Source organism: Coccinella septempunctata, chromosome 1 (genome assembly GCF_907165205.1).
Source record: "Coccinella septempunctata chromosome 1, icCocSept1.1, whole genome shotgun sequence".
Lineage (NCBI taxonomy): Eukaryota > Metazoa > Arthropoda > Insecta > Coleoptera > Coccinellidae > Coccinella > Coccinella septempunctata.
Genome location: NC_058189.1, coordinates 68,077,191 through 68,099,212, shown reverse-complemented (window position 1 = coordinate 68,099,212; position 22,022 = coordinate 68,077,191). Strand labels below are relative to the sequence as shown.

The window sequence follows — 22,022 nt, the reverse complement described above, 5'->3', positions numbered from 1 at the left end:
ATAATGCTTTCATTTCAACATCCTAGCTTAAACAGAAACAAAGATAATGACCAAAGTTGAAATTTTAATTTTGACCTATAACTCGAAAACAAAAGAAAATAGAGGAATGCAGTTGATGGCATTTTTAGTTTCTCGAGAAAAGACGACCGTTATGTGCCATGCATTTTCCTCTATCCCGTTGGGTTGAAAAATATGTAGTTCAGGTATCTCCAATTCTGCCCACCCTGTACATCAATATCCGAAATATCTTTCCCGAATACTGCAATTCATGAAGAAACATAAAGATCACAAACCTTATAATACTTTCATTGAATGTATCTACACTGAATGGATCATATTTTAATTCGTCTATTTGGAAGATATCTGCTTTACTCCTTAAGTAAAGGAGTGCCGCAACTACGAGTAATGGAATTCCTACTTCTGCAGCGAATGAAATCGGACGTCTCAGTTGAAGTTTCCAGTTTTTCCACATCAGCAGGATAAATTTGTCCCAGCATCCCATCTTGAGGATGATTTATTGGAGTCGTTACTAGCATACTGAAAAAAACCGATCTGAATAAGTCAGTGAAACACAAATACATGTAAGTAGGTGAAGCCGGCTCCACAAATTCATGTACTTATATTTTTCAAAAATATCTAAATATTCGTCAAATGAACGGAAATAATATGTATCGAACGTTTAGCAGCGCAGTAGCTCTCTACTAACTATTCCCGCCAGCTCCACAAAACGATTTGTTTCTATGACTTGATCACTGAAGAGAATACATACTCAAAACAAACGGACTGGCGGAAATCTGCATTCCGAGTAGATATCAGCGTACATTTCTTTTCTTCCATCACAGAGAAAACATACTACCGAGTATAATAATAATATGACAAACTTCACCTCTTAATGTATAGTGGAGAGGCTTTTTTTGGCCGAGGGTAGAATAATCAAAGTTATTTAATAAAAAATTGGCTATACTATAAGTAGTATTTTTATACATTATACCAGGAGTCGTATCGTTGAAGAGATGCGAAAGGTTTGATTTGGACAGATCACATATCCTTTGTTAAAGATGGAATTAAAAGCATGTATCAAGCTAATTTAATTGGTGTAGTTCATGATTTCAGCAATCCTTGAAGTAGGGATATATTAGATATTGAATAACTCCATATGTTACAAGAACTGAAGTGAAAACCAACCTTTTTGGTATTGAACAAAATTGATATGCTATAGGTAAATAAAAAACGTTGAAATATATTAAAAGCCTTCTTTACTCGCGTCCATTCAACGGGTCCCAAACCGAACAGTTCATTCATCATAATATAAAATGTAACATAATAGAATTAATCTATTAGAGCAGGACTCAACCGTTATTAATTATTTTTAATGGTTGTGTCAGTCATCACGAGATAGGTTTTTCCTCGTTGCTTTGCGATAATTCAGATAACAAATGATCTGAGTCATATTGGTATTTACTTCAGTAATGTTTTTCGATTTTTTTTCCAAATTTGTCATTTGGAAAGTTTTGTATAGGGGATTTTTCAAGGAACGCTTTATTTTGATCAGTTGCACCTTCTGTTAAAAAAATGTTTACCTGTATATATAGTAGATATAGATAAATAAGTCTCTAAGTGGCTTGAATATCTGTTTTTTTCAATGGATGATAAGTTTGTCTTCGTTATAGTGTCAAGCATTTTTTACTTACCAATTGGAGTGAATACTTTTTGATTCACTGTCCCTATCAAGAAACTTCACTATCGATGACGGTTTGTTGGAAAAAACTGGATTGAAAATAATAATCAAAAAACTAATATACCTATACGTATCGTCTATGATCACCTTATCAGATAGACCATTTATCTGAAGATAAAATTCGTGGGTAATCGATTATGCAGATCATCTAAATATTTTTCGCGATTTTTAAGTAGACACAAGAATCGTAGGTTCAAAACAACGATAGTTATTTCAGTGATGGAAATAAAAAAAATTTAGGGAAAATTAGTACCTATAGTTTTTGAGAGAAAACACCCAGATAACATATGAAATGACAAAAAAGATAGTAGTTGCCTGCATTCGAAAGAGTGGATACATTAAAACTGTAAGTCTTCCTCAATTGTCAAAGAGGCTTCATGAAAACCTAAGTAAGTTTACATACTAGAGGTAGTGGTCCTCATACCTTACGAGGCAACGAGTCCTAAGTCCTACAGTCTAAAAGCTCAAATCCTTCTATTAACTGGGCTTTTCATTCTACAAAGTCTGGAATCAACAAAACATTGTTTCTGTATTCGATATTCCTTTTTCAAAATAGAAATAATGTTGACGGTTTGTGAAGTATTGTATTTTATTTATCAATTTTATCTTTCGAATAGCAAACGAGTAGATATTTATCGAAACTTTTATAAGATACATTGACCGATATTTCAGAATACTTAAATTCTACGAAGAATATATCCTGAATCTTCGATAATCCAATTTCCAGGTACCAAGAAAAATGGGTGTTATCATTGCACGTAAATTCTCCATCTTTCATTATCATTGCACGTAAATTCTCCATCTTTCATTATCATTACGATCATGAACAGATCAAATGTTTTCCTATCGAATAATTTTTTTCTATTTCCGTTTTCTCGAGCAAACAATAACAATTTATCATAAAGAGCGAGAGCGAACATTTTGAGCAGTCTAGCAGGAAGAGAGAGGTGAAATTACAATAAAAAATACTGGAAATTTTTGCTTACTCTCTATAAAACCACAAAGAATCACAAAATTGCAATTTTCATTTTGTTGCTATCACAACAGGGGTCCCAAATGAGATTAAAGCAGTCCACTATCCGAAAAAATGATTGCTCAGAGATATTTGCAATTTGGGGGATGGATGAAAGAGTGGCTCTTTAAATTTTTTTTCTGAAATAAATTTTTTTAATTTATAATTTGATGCTGCAGATGCATCTGACGACATCAAGCATAATGGAAATGCCAAAAATTGAGTTGAAAGAAACTAGACAATCGCTCAATACCATATAGATCTTGCCAAAGGATTTGAGGGATTGGAGGACAATTGGAGTTATCCATCTCATTTCTATTTAAGTGTAGTTTGTTGTGGACCAAACTGAATCAATTATGGAAGGTTGATTGATACTACCAAAGAGAAGGTCATCCATCCAATTCTGGCCGAAATGATCGATGCATTCTTCAGAAAGCCAGGTGCCATTCCAGATTCACTGATGAGAAAGTGCATCAAATCAAAACTAAGGTGTTCATCAACAAATCTACAATAACGAAACATACAGTACCAACACTGAAAACCAAACACTGAATTGAAGAATCTTATCGCTTTGCCCAAGAGCATGTACATTCGATTGAAAATTCTCATAGTCTGTATTGAGTTATCTCCCTGATGGGTAATTTCCGATGTGAATTTTTTGCTCAGCAGTTGTTAGAATCCATAGGAGAATTTTATTTTTTGAAAATCTATCCCACGAAAACAATTTTCGAAGGAAAATGATAACGGGTTGTTATTTTCAACCCCTAATAATAAAGTTATGAGATTTAAAAAAAAAGTGTGAATAACATCTACTTAGTGCTTCATATTATCTATAGTTTTATGACTCAGTGTTTCTTAGAACCGGTAAAAAAAATTGAAAACTGTCAACTCGTCATCACCTTCCAAAGGTTGTATCTAGGGACTGCCCCTGCTTATTTTCTTCGAGGAATCATCTCCCTAAGTCCTTCGCATTTGTTTACAGACACCCTGTATAATATTCTGTCCAAAGATCATAGATTTAGTTTATCTAACTCTATAATCTATGATTCCATCCAAGGTTCCTGTTCAGCCGTTATTTGCACTGAGCCAGTCGATCATTTCGGTGCCTAGGAGCACAGAACACAAATGATGAGTGGGAGGCCAGACAAACTGAGAACGGTATAAAGTTGGTAAGTCCAAAACTTCCAATCTGGTGATAAACAGTTCGTTTTATAACTGGCCTGCAAAACATTGGTCCGCAATGGACGTGTGGACGTCCAGTAGAGCCAAAAGCTCTGGAGTTGGATGTACAATGAATGAAACATTTGATTTTCATTCAAAATGATTATATTTCCTCATTTTTTATATACAAATATATATTATTCACAATTATCTAAATATAGACACTTTATCACTTCTCTTGCTGCATTTTCCTACTCTGTACAAAAAAATTTGTTAACAGCATAGTCCACAACACCTCTTCTTTCTCTTCTGGGGTGCCTCTTCTGTTTTTTGTTGTTTAGTGAAGATCAAGAAAACCTGGAAATAAAAGAAAAATCAAAAAAAGATTGAAAGGAGTTGTGCAATCCATTCGGACTGGATGTGTAGACTTGGCCTATTGAAAAAACAATCAAGACCTTTGGAATGGAAGAGAACTTGCCTGTTCTAAGCTGGCTTGACCTATAGAATAATCTTCTATATCGAGTTCAGCTTTAGCCTTCTCCAAAGTACCAAACAATTGGGACCATTTGGCGTCCCTATCTTTGATGTAGTAATTCAACAGCTCTTGATGTTTTTCCCTGAGTTCGCATCCTCTGAAGTTATGGTTCATGAAGTTCTCGATGGGCGTTGTATCTCTGTGTTCCATACCGCTGCTGTTCTTTATCTTCTTGATCTTGATGGTGACGGAGAACCCTTCCGAGAACCGGCTCTTCAGATGTTGGATGGACCCCAGACACTGGAAGTTTCCGTTCACCATTATGACGAGCCTGGTGCAGAGGGCCTCGCACTCCTCCATGCTGTGGGAGGTCAGTATGATGGATTTTCCGCTTGCTCGAATGTTGGACAGACGGTTCCAGAGGCGACGCTTCGTTATTGGGTCCATACCTAGAAAATATCAGCAAGAACTAGTGTTGTTCGGTATGGCCACAAGATCCACCTTGTAGTATTCTGCGAGTCCTATCGATGTAAAACACCCAGCCATAGATTATAGAGTTAGGATAGGTTAGGGAACTCTATAAAGCCGGAAACACATTATTAAAACGTGACGCGACCCGATGAAACGTGATGCGTGTTGAGTCGAATCGAATGTATTGTTTTCTATGGACCAGAATCATACTAAGAACGCCCGACGCGACTCCACGCGCGTACAATTCACCCGTTCCAGGCGCGTCAGCTTGCGCCGCGTTTTAATAATGTGTTTCCGCCTTAATCTTTGCACATAGCTTTGATCTTTCCAACTCAATCAAGAGATAAATCTCTGATTGCTACCCACACATCAAGACAGCAAAATTTTTGACACTCTGCATAGTGATCGCTGCATAATGTTTGTTACATCGATTGTCACTGTCACTGTCAATTTTCTCTGATCTGTCAGAGAAAATCAGCTGAGCGTTCGCTGTCGGGGGGCACACAAGCTTTGCCCTCCATTGATTCGCTTGCTGTTTTGGTCGAGTGTATTGAGTTTTGTGCATGTTTTTGGAAAAAATGTTCTTTCCGACGTTAGATTAGAGTGATAAGACTAGAGCTTTTTCAGAAATGCCTCTTTATAGTGATAATAAAAAGCTTTGTGCGCCCCACGGTAACGAACAATCAGCTGATTTTGATAAATTGTTAGAGTAACCTATAGGGTACTCTAACGATTTGTCAAAATCAGCTGACCGTTCATTGCCGTGGGGCACACGAAGCTTTTTAGTATCAGTGTAAAGAGGCATTTCTTAGAAAGTTATAGTCTAATCACTCTAATCTAACGTAGGGAAGAACATTTTTTCCAAAGACATTCACAAAACACAATACTCGACCAAAACAGCATGCGAATCAATGGAAGGAAAAGCTTGTGTGCCCCACGACAGCGAACGCTGTCGATGATTTTGACAAATCGTTAGAGTTCCCTATGTGTGGGATAACGATTATAGAGTTAGGTTAGTTTAGGTTAGGTAACCTGACAACTGACAAGCTAACCTAACTTTATTTTGAAGTTAACCTAACCTAACTCTATAATCTTTGGTGTGGGGCATCTACGGAAATGCCGTGTCTTTGACTCTCTCCCCCTAGGGGCCCCAGAGTCCATTACGCGAACCCGTTTTTTTGTTTTTTAAGATTCTATGGTTCTTATTCTTCTTGTATGTATATTTATACTGAGCATATACGCACCTGTGGTTGGTTCGTCCAAAAATATGATAGGTGCGTCCCCGATCAGAGCGATGGATGTGCTGAGTTTCCTCTTGTTACCCCCGCTCAGTTGCTTGACCTGCTTGTCGAGATGTTGGGTGAAATCGAAGTCTCTCGCGAGTCTCTCGGCCGTGAAATCGCACTCGTCCTTGGGGACTCCCCTGATGAGTCCGAAGATCTTCAGCGTTTCCCTCGCCGTCAGGTTGTCTATCAGAGCATCGAACTGTGGACAGTAACCGATGCAGCTCTGCACCTCCTTCATTTGGCTCCTGATGCTGAACCCGTTGATCCAGCCGTCCCCACTGCTTATCATTTCGTCGCCGGTCATCATCTTGAACGTGGTAGTTTTTCCCGCCCCGTTCACTCCGAGCAAGCCGAAACATTCGGCCTTTCTGACGGTCAGATTCAAGCCGTTCACCGCGATGAAACCCTTGTACTTCTTGGTCAGGTCCTTCAGTACCAGCAAGTTCTGGTCTAGTAGCTGGGACATGGGGGAGTTGCGAACTTTCCGGTTTTCTTCGTTCACGTCTTCGTCAACTGTAGATGGAGGATTAGGTTTCGTTCGGCAGGAGAGTATTTTGTACATTGGATTGGATAGTATCTTCAGATCTATCAGGAAGAGTATGCCGAAGAAGATAACGGTTGTGACGTAAGTTACGGCGATGCCATTGCCGAGGCCGTGTTCTTGGAAGCTCAATAGGGGGTCAATATCTGAAAAAAAATATTTCAAATCTGTAAACAGCGTAAAATTGCTTGAATCATTGAACTCTTCCGTAATTTCCCAGTAAGCCAATAGCATAGTGGTTAGAGAACTTATCCTAGTTATTTGTTGATAAAATGCGAGCTCACCTACGCTTTCTCCTTTCATTTCCTCCGTGCTAGTTGGTAAAACATGCATTATATTGAAGACTCCTTCAGTCACGACATAATGCGGTATGATCCTGAGAATCCATTTGATGGTAGCGTCACTGCCCTTTAGCAGGTCGCAAAGGTACATTATGAATACAGCTGGAAAACCTGGAACATGCAAATAAGGCTTCCTATTATAACCCTCACAGCATGTACAAAACTTAGACGAAGCCTGCTACAAAGATGGGGATCTCATTCACATCCATAAGATTCAGTCTTTTATGCAATGCGTTTTAAAACAGTAGAGCGATTTGTGTGTAGACGTGCACCAGTCGGATCTTCAGTAAAAACTGCATGAGATGTTCCTTCCATGTGAAATAAGAGCCCATCTTTGACACATAACAGTTGGCTAAGTTGACTTCTGCAGGCTTAGTGTGTTAATAAGTCTGTTACCATAGAGATAATTGAAATAAGTATGACTTATTGCTGTGCCTTAAATTTATTGGTACAAACAGGCATTAGTCATTAGTAGTTTAAACTGTATGTATAGACTGAATGTAGTACCAAAGGGGAGGTTCCTCTTTGCTATTACTTTCCTCCTTCTGTAGTAGAAATTAGGATAAAGCTTAGATAGCCTGGGTACTTATAAATTCACCTTTGATTTTGTGTACCTACTTATAGCACGATGGCAGAATTTAGTAAGGGTAAAATACTCTGGTTCTTTATCTAGAGAAGATACCTTTTTTCTTTTGATAAACTATAGTTACAAAAGGAACGTGTAAATACGAACTTTCAATATTATTGTTAATATATTATTTTTGCTATGATTTATGCTAAATGGTCAAAAAGACGATTGACAGAAAATTAAAATCTTATCCGACTCGAAGGACCACTAATGTGATGTCTGTCTTTAATTTAGATTTTATTTATAATATGAAGTGGAAAAGTTTTCGTGCCTGGACAAGAGTTTTATTTTTTAACAATCGTTTTTTTTACATACACACTCGATTCTAACATAAACCATAGCAACAAATAACTTATTAAATATATCAGAAAGCGTGTTACCTGCAGCAAAACTGATGAACCACATCCTTGAATAACCAGTGGAAGGAACAGTGAATAAGAACGAGAACAGGTACATGAATGGGATAACCGCCACACCAAAGTCGATCATAATCAGGGCCAAGTAACCTGAAATGATGAAAAAATATATATAAAATGACGCAAAACAGGTGATTTGTTAAAATCTCTTAAAGTAGAACATCTTTACTCACTTAGAGATTCAAAACTTTGTAGACCTATCGGTTGCACTATATAGAATGCAATTATTATGGCTATAGAAGGAATCAAGTAGGTGATGAAATCGGCGATGAAGGATATCAACCAGAATATGTAAACGTTGATACCGGATACGAATTGTAGATGCTTTGCTTGACACATCCTCTCCCTTATATTGAACATGATGTAGAAATTTCCGACGTACGCTGCTGCAAGAGCTATTGCCAAGATGCTTTCTATTGACTTTGTTAATTCTTGAATCATAGCATCCTGCAATATGAAATAATCAGATTGATGATGATTTTTCTAAAAAGAGCATCGCTCTATTCATCTGAACCGCTGCGTCTCGCCGGCCGCGAAAGAAAGCAAACTTTATTTGGATAATCAAACAGTGACAAGGTACTCTAAACCCTAAAAATAGATCAGAGAAGAAGGAGAAATTTAAATGCATTACCTTTTTAGTTTTTCGTTTCGGGATTGGGTAGTTGATGAAGTTTAACTGGAAGGAACGATCTGGTATGAAACTGTTCATCATCATCTGCAGTGTGAGTGGTACAGTATGTAGTGGTTCATTACTAAACCAAGCTATAGCTGCTTGAATTGTATCATCATAAGATGCACCAATCAAGTAGGTGTATTTAATCAAATCAAGGTCCTTGGCAGTCTGAAAAAAATCATTCAGATTATTTGATTCTTCTTGTTCAAATTGAGAATATTTTTTGGTCAAAGAACATAATTTGAGCTAGATATTTGAAATAAGAAGTGTGAATAATATTAAGGGAAAAACACATGGAAATGTTTCGCCAAAAAAATGAGTTGTGCGGTATCACAAAAATAATCATCAGTAGTCCCCATTTTGATGAGCCGACCCTTTCTTCAAATGCAATCATCTCGTTTCGACCTTAATAATTCTCACCATGTTTTCAGCCACTGCACCGACATCATCTACAACCTCGTACTTCTGTTGCTGACTATTCAGCAAATCTTCGTATTTTTTCGCTACATTACTACCATCTACCAAAGTTATAGGGTTATCATAGTCGGCCAGAGAAAATTCTCTGTAGGCCACGTCTTTGGTGTTGCCTGAGCTGGCCGAGTAGACCACCAGAAATATATAAAGTAATGGAAGAAGTGTTTTCATAATCTCGGTCATCCACGATCTAACAGCCACAAGGTACTTCTTCCAAAAGATAGCTCTGATTTGGTTCATGTATAAACTAGTGCCGGTTTCTAGATATGTTGAATTTATTGTCACTGGAACGATAAACAAAACAGTCGAATGGATTCTGCAAAAAAAAAACGATAATATATCGATTCTCACCATTGGTGTATCCTTCTACATTGTGATGATTCGTTTCTTTAGATACCATCCTGCCGGTTTCATTTGTGCCAACCCTGTGAAAGGAAATAGAACTTAACCTCAGCTGATTGTCCGCCATAATATCAAATAGAGATACATCATCTTTCAGTTCTGAAAAACGATGTCGCACCGTGAAATGGAAGATAACCGAATTTTGTTCGCCAGTTCCGATAAGCAGAAGTCAAGACGTGAATTTAACCGATTTTCGGCACACGAGGGACATTCCGTTTCCACCCCCCATCAGTAGGTACAAAGAGAGTTGTTCCCCTGCAGGTCAAGGAATTCTGATTAAGTTAGCTTGACCGTTGGACAAGACTAGTGCCAGAGCAACCCCTGGAAACTTCCGTAGACACAGTTCAGAGGTAAGACAGCAGACCGTAGTGGGAACCTCAGTTTCAACCCCTTTATCCTACCTAGTTCTATTACTTCTGGGAGTACGATTTTCTAGCTGGCGTGCAAACCCGTCGGAAGCAGAAAACGGAGTAGAGAACCGTTTCCCAACGCCGTCCTACCTACAGTTCCGTAGTTTTGAAACTGAGTCCTACCTCCCCGTTGAGGATGTATTGGTTCCGGCTGGCGAACGAACCCGTAACACCCGTGGGGCGTTTGAGATCGGATCCCCCCTTTTTCTTTCCATCCGATTCACTTCGCAAATTCACCACCTTTGGCATTACTATTTGTATTTAGTAAGATTATGAACCCACACGACTTACTTCATGAACACTTGTTCAAGATCTGTCAAGGAGATTCCGAAACTCCTGATACCAAGCCTAGACGAATTTTCCTCTAGTTGAGACAACACGCTGGGAAAAGTCGAGGAATATTTCTCTGGCAGAAGGTAGGTCAGTTCCGTGCCAGCATTCGATTCAATCTGCAATTCCATAAAATCACTTATTGCTCTGATGATAAAAGGTACGGTCTTCATGTACTCACATGGATAGCCGGTATATGCTCGGCCAGTAATTTCGTGATCGCATTCGGTTGACAGTTGGGTAGTTGGTCTATAACCAGGTGATAACCAGTGCCATATTTCTTCTTCAAGAAGAAACTTGAACCGCAGCATTTCAACTCGCCACCTGACATAATCGCTATCCTATCGCCCAGCAGATCGGCCTCGTCCATGAAATGTGTGGTTAGGAGAATTGTCCTGCCTGCAATCATCATGATCAGTAGATCAGTAGCTTGTTCAACTGTTCAAATAGTTGTGTTGTATCTTCAGGATCAAATCTGAACAAAACTCTCACCTTTTTTCTGTTCTTGCAAGAATTCCCAAATGAATCTTCGAGCTGAGGGGTCCATACCCGCTGTCGGTTCATCGAGCATTATCACCTTAGAATTGCCGCACAGAGCTATCCCCACGCACAGTTTCCTCTTCATTCCTCCAGATAATTCGCTGGATTTTGCGTTAGCCTGAAAAAACACACGTTCAAGACTGATAGAAATAATTTTCCTTATGGCAAGAACAGAATGAAACTCATTTCTCCGCCATTAAAATCAAATTACCTTATCCTCTAAGCTCAAGAGCTTCAAAAACTTCCTGACCTCCGCATCGACTTGTTCTCCTTTACATCCCTTCAATTTGCTGAAGAATATCAGATGCTCCGTCACTGTTAGATCGTCAAAGAGCACATTATGTTGAGGACATAAGCCCATACTGTCTCTCACTCTCATGATCTGAGTCCTGATGTCAAAGCCATTTATTGTAGCTGTTCCCTTGGTGGGGGGGTACATCCCTGTCAACATTGACATTGTTGTGGTTTTTCCAGCACCGTTGTGACCGAGAAGAACTGTGATTTGGTCTTCGTAAAGATTCATGCTGAGCCCCTTGACGGCGTCGTTGGCACCGAAGGTCTTGCAAAGGTTCTCGATCTTGATGCCCGCTCGTAGGTTCAGAGGTTCTTCTTCGAAAAACTCTCCCTTTATTGTGAACTGACGACCAATTGCTGAAAAATAACGGTAAGGTAAGGTACTGTTGAATACCTCGTCTTCAGCAACTACAGTGAAGTGTGTACTGATATCAACTTTTATATTTTTGAAGTTGGTACTCACTTGATGAAGAAACTTCTTCTCGGCTCCAGAACTGACGAGTGAATAAGAAATACCATTTTTGAGGAACCCCAAATTCTCCCGGATAAATTTGTTCCACGTATAGAGTAATTCCTAAGTATACGAATATGTCCATGAACATCATCAGCAAAATGCCACCAAAGGTTATGCCGATCTGAGGATTTCTCTCGAAGAGGTTACTCCATTGGGCTCCTGAAATTGAACACATGGTAGACACAAAATTCAGTTTATTACTTTTATACAAGATTAGTCTTTTTCTCGTACAAATATTTCAACAGTGAAATCTTGAAGCCAAAAGAAACAATTTTTTCTTATACCATTTTTTCCGATTCGGCTCTGATAAAAAGATATAACCATTTGATAATGATATCATCATAATGAGCTGTGCATGCCATCCCTGGAAAAACAAAATAACCTTCAGAATAACTAGCTAAATCTGTGACACTACACATCTGTGGATCTTTTAAACAGAGTTGCATTCAGCCAAAGTAGGTACCCAATTTTTCTAATTTCACAGATATTTTCTATTTTTGAATATCAGATTACTCGAAAACGGCACATTATACGAGAAAATATGAAGAATACTTTTATTTCACAGAATGTTCAAATAGTCATTAGATAGCGTCCAATTCAGTTTCAAAATTTGGGTTTTTTGAATTTTTGGTATTTTTATAGTACGTAATGGTCATAATGAGGAAAGACGTGGGTGAAAACTTGGTTTCGAAAAAGATTCATCAAACTATATTCCTAAATTCATCTCATTCGATAAAACCGTTTGTGAGATAAAAATAAAAAAAACATTTTTCCATGTTTCATGGTTTTTCAACAACTGTAATGGTAAAAGAAGAAAGTGTTGCTTTTGACCTCAAGAATCTACTGTCAGAATATTTGTACGAGTGGAAGACTCATTCTGTATATATAATATGAAAATTTGATAAAGTTTTAATGAAAAATTACCAATTTTTTTGACTTCAAACAAGCAGATCAGATCGAATCCATAAGAAACAGCACTCGGGGCGAACAATGACGTGAAATACTTCATGAAAGCGCTGATTTCCGCGTAATTACCAGATCGTATATTAATATAAGGAGCCATGGCTAAAATCCAAATCATTCCGGCTAAAGAGGTAGCTCTATTCGCTAAAAAAGAATAACATACATTTAGAATTGATTCATTTCAGTCATGATTGTGATGGGTTTCGGTAAATTATCTTCTCTACAGGGTGAATAAGTGCGACAAAGTTCAGGGGGTTTAACACTGAAGAGTTTTGACAGATAAGCGCTAGTACAACAAATAAATCAGATCCATTACTCACCTCTGCTGAAGAACACACTCACCGCGAAGGAAAACGTGATCACCTGTATGGTATAAAGTAGGAAAAAAAGGAACAAGAGACTTCCGTCTGAATATTCCATTATCTTTGCACCCCCTATTGACAATTTCATTGAAATGGCCATGATAATTGCCACGGGTAGAAGAGGCGTAAACATCTGGACGAACCAAGCAGTCCAATGCAACCAAGTAGGAAGGCCCATCACTTTCATATATTCCTAGAAGATACCCAGTGCAAGATATTTTCAGAAAACACGAACGCTAGAAACTCTTTCAAGTCGCTATTACGAGGATATACTGAAAAATTCTTAGCCTACTATAGAACCAAACAAAATTACAATGTCAGAATATTTTATTACTCAACATATTCTCGTCTTAATTGGATACATTTATTACAGCGAACCTGCAACGTCTCTAGACCTTTCAAAAAATTGTTTCTTCTTGCTCTGCAAACCAGACCTCCACAGCTTTTATTACCTCCTCGTTGGAAGAAAATTTATGACCTTTTAAACTTTTTTTTCAGTTGAAGAAAGAGATGATAGTCGGATGGAGCCAAATCTGGTGAATAAGGAGGGTATTCTAGTAATTCAAACCCTAAATCACGAATTTTTCACATGGCAACATGAGATTTGTGAGTAGGGACGTTGACCTGCAAAAACAAAACACCTTTGGATAGCTTTCCACGTCTTTTCTCTTCAATTTTTTCCCGGAGAGTGGTCAATAATGTCGAATAGTAATCTCCTGTTATTGTTCTAACCTTATCCAAAAAATCAATCATTATTACTCCATAACTCCATGGCAATCCCGAAAAACTGAAGCAAGAACTTTTCCAGCAGATTTTTGGACACGAAACTTCTTAGGTCTTCGAGAACCAGAGTGTCGCCATTCCATCGATTGTTGTTTTGTTTCTGGATCGTAGAAATTTACCAATCCATATTAACAATTCGGTTTAAGAAGTCTACATCGTTTTCAAATCGAGCACAGATTGAACGCGATGCTTCTACCCTTGCACGCTTTTGGTCAACATTCAAACATTTGGGTATCCATTTTGCAACAATTTTTCTCACGTCCAAATTGACGTGAACTATGTGATGAACGCGTTCCTATGAAATATTCATTGCTTCAGATATCCGTTTTAGCCCAATTCGACGATCTGATAAAATCATGTCATGAACTGCATCGATATTATCGGGGACTGACACAGAAACTGGCCTTACCAATCGGTCATCATCTTCAATGGAAAATTTACCTTTTTTGAAGCTTGCAGTCTAATTTTTCACGGTCGCATACGAAGCACATTGATCACCAAGGGTAGCATATCTTCGTAAATCTGCTCACCTCTTAACCCTCTTAAATACAGGTACTTGATGGCTCGATACTCCAATTTTTCGATTTTCACAATATCGGTGGACATCTTCTTTCTTTTAATTTATTGCGTAACTCTGGTTTATTTTTTTGACCTCAAACTTCACACTTACACTTCTAATGAGTTATTGTTCGTTGCTGTGGTAACGCAATTTTTTTTTTATGCATGGAACTGTTCTAGACTAATTAGATGTCAATACATCCTCGTAAGTCTGACCGATAAGTTTTTCGAGAAAGTGTTGTTGTTAGGTGTTTATTATCTATTATTGAGCAACTTACCTTCAGTTGCCTTTCTTTTTCCAGTGTGATGGCCTTGACTATGCTCACGGAAGAGTATAAAAAAGCTGCCATGAATAGAAATCCGATGAAGTATGATTTACCACCCAAAGAGGGAAGCAATTCATCATAGACATAGGGAGGCGTAGGAAATCTTTCCAGCATTACATTTGGGTATTCGATGTTTTTCTTGTCGAAAATTTTGGACGTTAAAGTATACATCAGACTATCGAATTGTCTGTAATCTGAAAACGTAAGGTTAGATTGAAAATTAATCCAAGGCGCTTAATATGTTATTCCAACTCATTTACTGATACAATTTGAACCATTTGAACCGTAGCTCATTGTTCCGTGTTTGTTGAACAATGAGTCTAACCTCTGGAATATAGTATATAATATCTTTCCTTGTTTATTTGTATACATCTGGGAAAATCGAAGTTTTCCACCCCTTACTTACTTGGGGGTCCTCCATAAGCAGAAGTATCCTCTCTTTCGCCATTCTTTATAGTGAAATCAGGATATAGTGAGTCAGTCATCCATTCAACAGAAGACGTCGTGTCGAACCTGTTTAATTTCAAAATATTCGGAACAGAATAGACTAGGTGACGTAGGAAACAGAACACCCAGTATTGATGAATTTATCACAATGTTTTGTATACATGTGTGTTTGGGTTAGGTAAGTAGGTAATCGATCTAAATTTGGGAAAAATCCAAACGTAGGAAAAATAATATCACTATGTGTTGGAACGCCACATGCTCGAGAGATTCAATTTTTCCCTTTTTTGAGTTTTCTCAAATTTTTATCGATTACTTACCTATCCTTGAGACACATGCAAACAAAAAACTGTTGTAGTAAGTTCATTATTACTTAGTGTTCTATTTTCTCTCTATTCCTACCTATTATTGTTATATCATTTGAAAAACTTACCTCAGCTTGATATTTATTTTTCCTGTCAACTCCCCATCCGGTAAATCATCGTCAAATACAACTCCACATTTTGGAGTTTTCTTCGCTGGGTGATTCAATAAGTAATCTTCCAATTTCGCAGCTGTTTCAAATCCCTTTAGGAGCCCGGAAGGTTTATAGGATTTCATCAATTCATTAACGAATTTGTTTGTGTTTGGTGAATATGCCCTGGAATTGTGAATGAAATAATGATGTTATGATTCCTAGTAAAAAAAAATCATAATTTAATCTCTATAGGTATTTCATTTATCAATCACACAAACTCTTTCATTTATAAATAGGTACAGGGTGAGCAAAATTGGTGATACCTGAAGTACAACTTTTTTACCCGATGAGATAGAGGAAAATGAATGTGCTATTCCTGTCGTCTTTTTTCGAGAAACTAATAATGTCATCAACTGTATTCCTTTATCTTCTTTTGTTTTTGAGTTATAGGCCGAAATTTAAATTTGGGCGATTTCAACTTTGGTCATTATCTCTGTGTATGCTTGTGCTCGGATGTTGAAATGAAAACATTATACAGACACTTTTTTGATATTAACCTATGATTTTTTCCTAGAGGTTTATTTGCTGAGCTATAATATAAAGTTGTGTTTTTTCTTATGAAAACAGTACTTTAAAATAACTAAGAGCGCTATTTTTACCATTTCAGAAATATATCATACATCGCCCTTAGTTTTCCTGAGTCATTTTAAACTACTGTTTTCATAAGGAAGAACGAATCTTTATGTTATAGCTCAGCAATTCAGCAAATATACCTTTCGGAAAAAATCAGAGTACGCCACTGGATTGCTTTCAAAACAGTGTCTCTATAATGTTTTCATTTCAACATCCTAGCTTAAACAGAAACGGAGATAATGACCAAAGTTGAAATTTTAATTTTGACCTATAACTCGAAAACAAAAGAAAATAGAGGAATGCAGTTGATGGCATTTTTAGTTTCTCGAGAAAAGACGACCGTTATGTGCCATGCATTTTCCTCTATCTTGTTGGGTTGAAGAATATGTAGTTCAGGTATCACCAATTCTGCCCACCCTGTACATTAATATCCAAAATATCCTTCCCAAATACTGCAATTCATGAAAAAACGTAAAGATCACAAACCTAAGAATACTTTTATCGAATGTATCTACACTAAATGGATCATATTTTACTTCGCTCATTTCCATCAGATCTGCTTGACTCCTTAAGTTTAGGATTATCGCAACTACGACTAATGGAATTCCTACTTCTGCAGCGAATGAAATCGGACGTCTCAGTTGAAGTTTCCAGTTTTTCCACATCAGCAGGAAAAATTTGTCCCAGCATCCCATCTTGAGGATGTTTTATTGGAGTCGTTACTAGCATACTGAAAAAAACCGATCTAAATAAGTCAGTGAAACACAAATACATGTAAGTAGGTGAAGCCGGCTCAACAAATTCATGTACTTATATTTTTCAAAAATATCTAAATATTCGTCAAATGAACGGAAATAATATGAATCGAACGTTTAGCAGCGCAGTAGCTCTCTACTAACTATTCCCGCCCGCTTCACAAAACGATTTGTTTTCTATGAACTAAAGAGAAAAGAGAATACATATCTACTCAAAACAATCGGAAATCTGCATTCTCATACATGGCTACTCTTCCATCACAGAGAAAACATACTACCGAGTATAATAATAATATGAAAAACTTGATCTCTTAAAATATATAGTGTAGTGGAGTGAACACTTATACGTGATTTTTCATTGAACCTTCTGCTTTTTCAATGGATGATTAGTTTGACTTCGTTATAGTGTCAAGCATTTTTTACTTACCAATTGGAGCGAATACTTTTTTATCCACTCTCCCTATCAAGAAACTTCACTATCGATGACGGTTTGTTGGGAAAAACTGGATTGAAAATACTAATCAAAAAACTATTATACCTATACGTATCGTCTACGACCACCTTATCAGATAGACCATTTATCTGAAGATAAAATTCGTGGGTAATCGATTATGCAGAATATCGAAATATTTTTCGCGATTTCTTAGTAGACAGAAGAATCGTAGGTTCAAGACAACGATAGTTATTTCAGTGATGGAAATAAAAAATTTTTGGAGAAGATTAGTACCTATAGTTTTTCAGAGGAAACGCCCAAATAACATATGAAATGACAAAATAGATGGTAGTTGCCTGCATTCAAAAGAGTGAATGCATTAAAACTGTAAGTCTTCCTCAATTGTCGAAGAGGCTTCATGACATCCTAAGTTTACATACTAGAGGTAGTGGTCCTCATACCTTAGAAGGCAACGAGTCCTAAGTCCTATAGTTTGAAAGCTCAAACCTTTTCCTCCTAGTGACTGGGCTTTTCATTTTACAAAGTCTGGAATCTACCCAACATTGTTTCTGTAATCGATATTCCTTTTTCAAGATAGAAATAATGTTGACGGTTTGTGAAGTATTGTATTTTATTTATCAATTTTATCTTTCGAATAGCAAACGAGTAGATATTTATAGAAACTTTCATAAGATACATTGACCGATATTTTAGAATACTGAAATTCTACGAAGATAATATATCCTGAATCTATATCAATCAATAATCCAATTTCCAGGTACCAAGAAGAATGAGTGCACGTAAATTCCCCATCTTTGATTATCATTATCTACGATCATGAACAGATCAAATGTTACTATCGAATTTTTTTTTCTATTTCTGTTTTCTCAAGCGGGCAACAATTTCTCATAAAAGCGAAAATTTTGAGCAGTCTAGCAGGAAGAGAGAGGTGAAATTTCAACAAAAAATAATAGAAAAGTTTGCTTACTCTCTATAAAAACACAAAGAATCACAAAAGTGCAAAACATTTTTCATTTTGTTGCTATGACAACAGGGGTCCCAAATGAGATCAAAGCAGTCCATATCCGAAAAAAAAATTGCTCTCAGATAATTGCAACTTGGGGAATGGATGAAAGAGTGGCTGTTTTTGTCAATCAGATATTTATTATTACCTACACTTGTTTGTTGACATATTTGATAGGCGATTTTCATTTACAGTCATGTTCATTTAAAATTATCTCTTCACCTAATAACAAACCCGATTCGTAATTACGTAAAATACACTTTTTCCATATTCTTGATTCTTGTCTTCTTGATATTCTGTATTTTTTTTTACAAAGGGGGTCGCCTCCCTCAGAAAAGCTCTTTGGTACGGCCCTGCTTAAGATGAATCGTTTTTAGATAGTGCTCAGGCTAACTATAATATCGGTTCCTGGAAAAAATGGAAGTATTTTGAGTGGAGATACTAATTTTCTTTCATCATAATGATGCATCGTGTTCTCCTTGAGTTATATCAATCTTATCAGTCATGTTGATAGGTTTTTGGATTTTCGCATCGAAGCGTGAGATATATATGTATACAAAATCGTTCCTTCCGGTTTGGGTTACGTGACTACAGGTATTTAAAAATTCTTCTTTTCGAAAATTGTAATTTATGATGGACTCCCACAAAAAAAGAACCTTGAATATTTAGTTCTATAGGGCCAAGCTATTCAGTTGATTCTCTCTTAGCTCTATCTCTTAGCAAGGGTTTTGAATTTATGTTACAATTTGGAGAAAGAGGAATACGGTTTCTCAATATTATCATTAATGTAGGTATGTAAGTTGGTATGATGGTCATGACATGATACATTTAAACATTTATGTATCGTATTGAACGATTTATCTGCGGTGAAAATATTCAAATTTCGGGAGTATTGTTCGAAATTATTCATGTGATATGTTTCGATGAGGGTACCATTTTCAATTTCTAAGCACATAAAAAGATGTTTCGCTAGTGTTGATCAGGATAAATCCTCTTTTCGCTGTGAAATGGTGTTCTTTTATTTGTATATTTTTCTTTTTGTAAGTTGAAATTGAGGAACAGATTACTTTTAATATATTTTTTACATTGGTTCCTTAACCATAGACAAAAGTAGTGAATTGTTATATATGAATGAACAAGATATTCAATGTATCGAGAAGGTATACACAGAGTGAGTCAACAGTGAGAAATTTCAGTCTAGGAGAATGATTCAAACCAAAGCTTATAATATCTAATCTTATTTGATTTAAACCTTGGCGAAATCGACTGTACTTTAGCGCATGAGCTAAAATTATTTTTGACTTTATAGGCTGGTCCGAAAGTCGTTAAACACAATACCATCCAACTTATTTTTCAAATGTGCCTTTTTGACGTAGGCCACTTTTTTCGACAAATTTTCATTGTTACGAATGTTACGATGGTTTTAACTAGAAGATATCTTGAGAACCGTTTGGGATTTGTTCATTCTCCATTTATCGCATGAATTTCATCTTCGTTTTCATTCATTTCTTGTTATTCAGGTTTAGTGTTTGACTCGTACAAATATTTCAACAGTGGGTCCTTATGGAGGTAAAAAAAAAAAACATTTTTTTCCTTCACCATTTTTTCCGAACAGTTTAATCGAATGAAATGAAGTAAATGAATATAGTATTTCATGAATCTTTTTCGAACAAAAGATATCACCCATATCTTCTCTTTCTGACCATTACATACCATAAAAATACCAAAAATTCAAAGAAACCAACTCTGAAAACTATGTTGGACGCTATATCTAATGAATATTTGAACGTTTTGTTAAATAAAAGTACATATTTCTCATTTTCTCTCTAAATAATGCGCCGTTTTGGAGTAATTTGATGTCCAAAAATGAAAAATATCTGTAAAATTCGAAAAATTGGGTACTTTGACCGAATGTAACCCTTTTCAAAAGATCCACAGAAATGTGTAATGTCACAGATTATTGAGCTAGTTATTCTGAAGGTAATTCTGGAAAACTTAAAATGACTATATTTTTATCAGGGCTGAATCTCCAAGACGCACCCTATATATATTTCTTTTTTAATAACAGGATACGAGCTTTTATGAATGAAATTTGAAGTTTCAATCGATCTTTTGTCTGAATGATTAATCCTGTATTTATCTAGAGAAGTTATCAATCCTCACAGGTAATTCCAACGAAGTTGATATCTATGAAATTTCATAATATCATTGAGTATTTTAATTACTTGGGTCCAATATATACTCGATGATATATTATGAAATGTATTTTTGAATGAAAGAAATTACTTATAAGTATATCTTCTGATTCCAGACAAAAATATTAAATTCTTTTGCGAATTCTTCAAGCAACAGGTGCAGATAAATGATTCAAAATAATTAGATATCGAAAAAAATCGTTATTCATTATAGCATCATACCTACATACTTTATTATTTGTATATATACAGCTCTATGACAAACTTTTTTTTTTCCTTTTTTTTTCTTTTTCCTTTCTTTTTCTTTTCTTTTTGTTTTCTCCCGCTTTCGTCTTTTTGTAGATTCATTCCCGGCAACGGGATACAGCAATGAATGAATGAATGAATGAATGACAAACTTTGAGAGAAGGTAGCTGTGCTTCTTTCACAGATGAAATCTGTGGCTTCTTTTGAACATTTTTTTTTCCTATGAAAGTAGGTCCGAATTTTTTCATTATTACGATATTCCATATGAAGGGGTCTCTTCTGCAAATCGGAAAAACCACAATTTCGAAATAATGATTCATATTCATATTATTTCTTCCATTCTGACTGAAAACCTCTACCTATTTCTTCCATTCCTTCTATCAATTACTGAGCAGTGTATTTCGCAATTGCTTAAATCGGCAACTCAATAATTTTCCACGACTTTTTGCAGTCTTGGACTCGAGGAGAAAACATACTATCCAAAAATGAGATACAAGCTATCCCTACGACGGAATCTCCAGAACTCACAACCGTCATGGACGGTAAAAAAATCCAGGAAGCTGTAGAACATGCGGCAGAAAGCGAGGCTATCATCATAGAAAATGCGAACTTCTTAACTTCCCAGTCAGAATCAACGTGGAACAAATCGAGAATCGACCTGAATGTGAAAAAGATCCCGATAATATTCATCCAAAAACTCCATCCGCAAGAATTGCTACGGCCGGTGCAACAGAAATGGAAGGAAATCAACGATCTACTGTCGTATCCATTCCATCCAAATTACGGAGGACTGATACTGCTGCATCCTCAACACATCTGGAACAAGCTGAAGGAAAAGGGAAATTTTTTTCTTGGAGGAGCGCATAATTCTATATTCGGTACTGCGCATTCCCCTCCTGAATACCCTTTTCCATACAGGCGAGCAGAAAAAAATCTATTAATTCCATAAAGCTTATTGGTCATAGATAGCTTTCTAACCATAGCATCAAAGATTATAAAGTTAAGGTAGTTACCCCCATAGACATAGAGTCTCCATGTCTATGGTTGAAACCACAGAACACTAACATGGATGGAGATATATCTGTTACTATAAAATCTTATAATAATAAAACTAAATCATCAAGCTCCCCCTACTCA

General features: G+C 36.6%; 2 protein-coding genes across 6 annotated transcripts in view; one reads left to right on the top strand and one right to left on the bottom strand.

Annotated features, from left to right (window-relative positions):
* The window catches only part of LOC123310543 (phospholipid-transporting ATPase ABCA1-like), a 32,340-nt gene extending 14,838 nt beyond the window's left edge, over positions 1 to 17,502 (bottom strand). The window contains exons 1-14 of one of the 4 annotated variants that reach the window (XM_044894070.1): positions 17,415 to 17,502; positions 16,719 to 16,962; positions 15,576 to 15,782; positions 15,105 to 15,211; positions 14,651 to 14,892; positions 12,990 to 13,224; positions 12,631 to 12,813; positions 11,656 to 11,865; positions 11,110 to 11,549; positions 10,851 to 11,016; positions 10,540 to 10,757; positions 10,320 to 10,477; positions 9,568 to 9,641; positions 9,330 to 9,500 (exon numbers count right to left, since the gene is read on the bottom strand). In XM_044894070.1, the coding sequence (XP_044750005.1) occupies positions 9,330 to 9,500; positions 9,568 to 9,641; positions 10,320 to 10,477; positions 10,540 to 10,757; positions 10,851 to 11,016; positions 11,110 to 11,549; positions 11,656 to 11,865; positions 12,631 to 12,813; positions 12,990 to 13,224; positions 14,651 to 14,892; positions 15,105 to 15,211; positions 15,576 to 15,782; positions 16,719 to 16,927 (2,620 nt within the window). In that variant the 5' untranslated portion in view covers positions 16,928 to 16,962; positions 17,415 to 17,502. Of the gene's footprint in view, positions 1 to 293; positions 538 to 1,691; positions 1,838 to 9,329; positions 9,501 to 9,567; positions 9,642 to 10,319; positions 10,478 to 10,539; positions 10,758 to 10,850; positions 11,017 to 11,109; positions 11,550 to 11,655; positions 11,866 to 12,630; positions 12,814 to 12,989; positions 13,225 to 14,650; positions 14,893 to 15,104; positions 15,212 to 15,575; positions 15,783 to 16,718; positions 16,963 to 17,414 lie in introns of those variants that run through there. The other 3 variants (XM_044894076.1, XM_044894065.1, XM_044894058.1) reach the window with 3 other exon arrangements.
* A 138-nt stretch (positions 17,503 to 17,640) lies between these two features.
* Positions 17,641 to 22,018, top strand: LOC123310596. Of its 2 annotated transcripts, none has more exons than XM_044894160.1 (2): positions 17,641 to 17,807; positions 21,337 to 22,018. In XM_044894160.1, exons 1-2 carry the CDS (start codon positions 17,766 to 17,768, stop codon positions 21,832 to 21,834), a joined length of 540 nt encoding a protein of 179 aa, XP_044750095.1. In that variant the 5' UTR covers positions 17,641 to 17,765; the 3' UTR covers positions 21,835 to 22,018. The 2 variants fall into 2 exon arrangements, with proteins under 2 accessions (XP_044750095.1, XP_044750087.1); XM_044894152.1 differs by lacking the exon at positions 17,641 to 17,807 and adding an exon at positions 19,362 to 19,484.
* Positions 22,019 to 22,022: the final 4 nt, after the last annotated feature.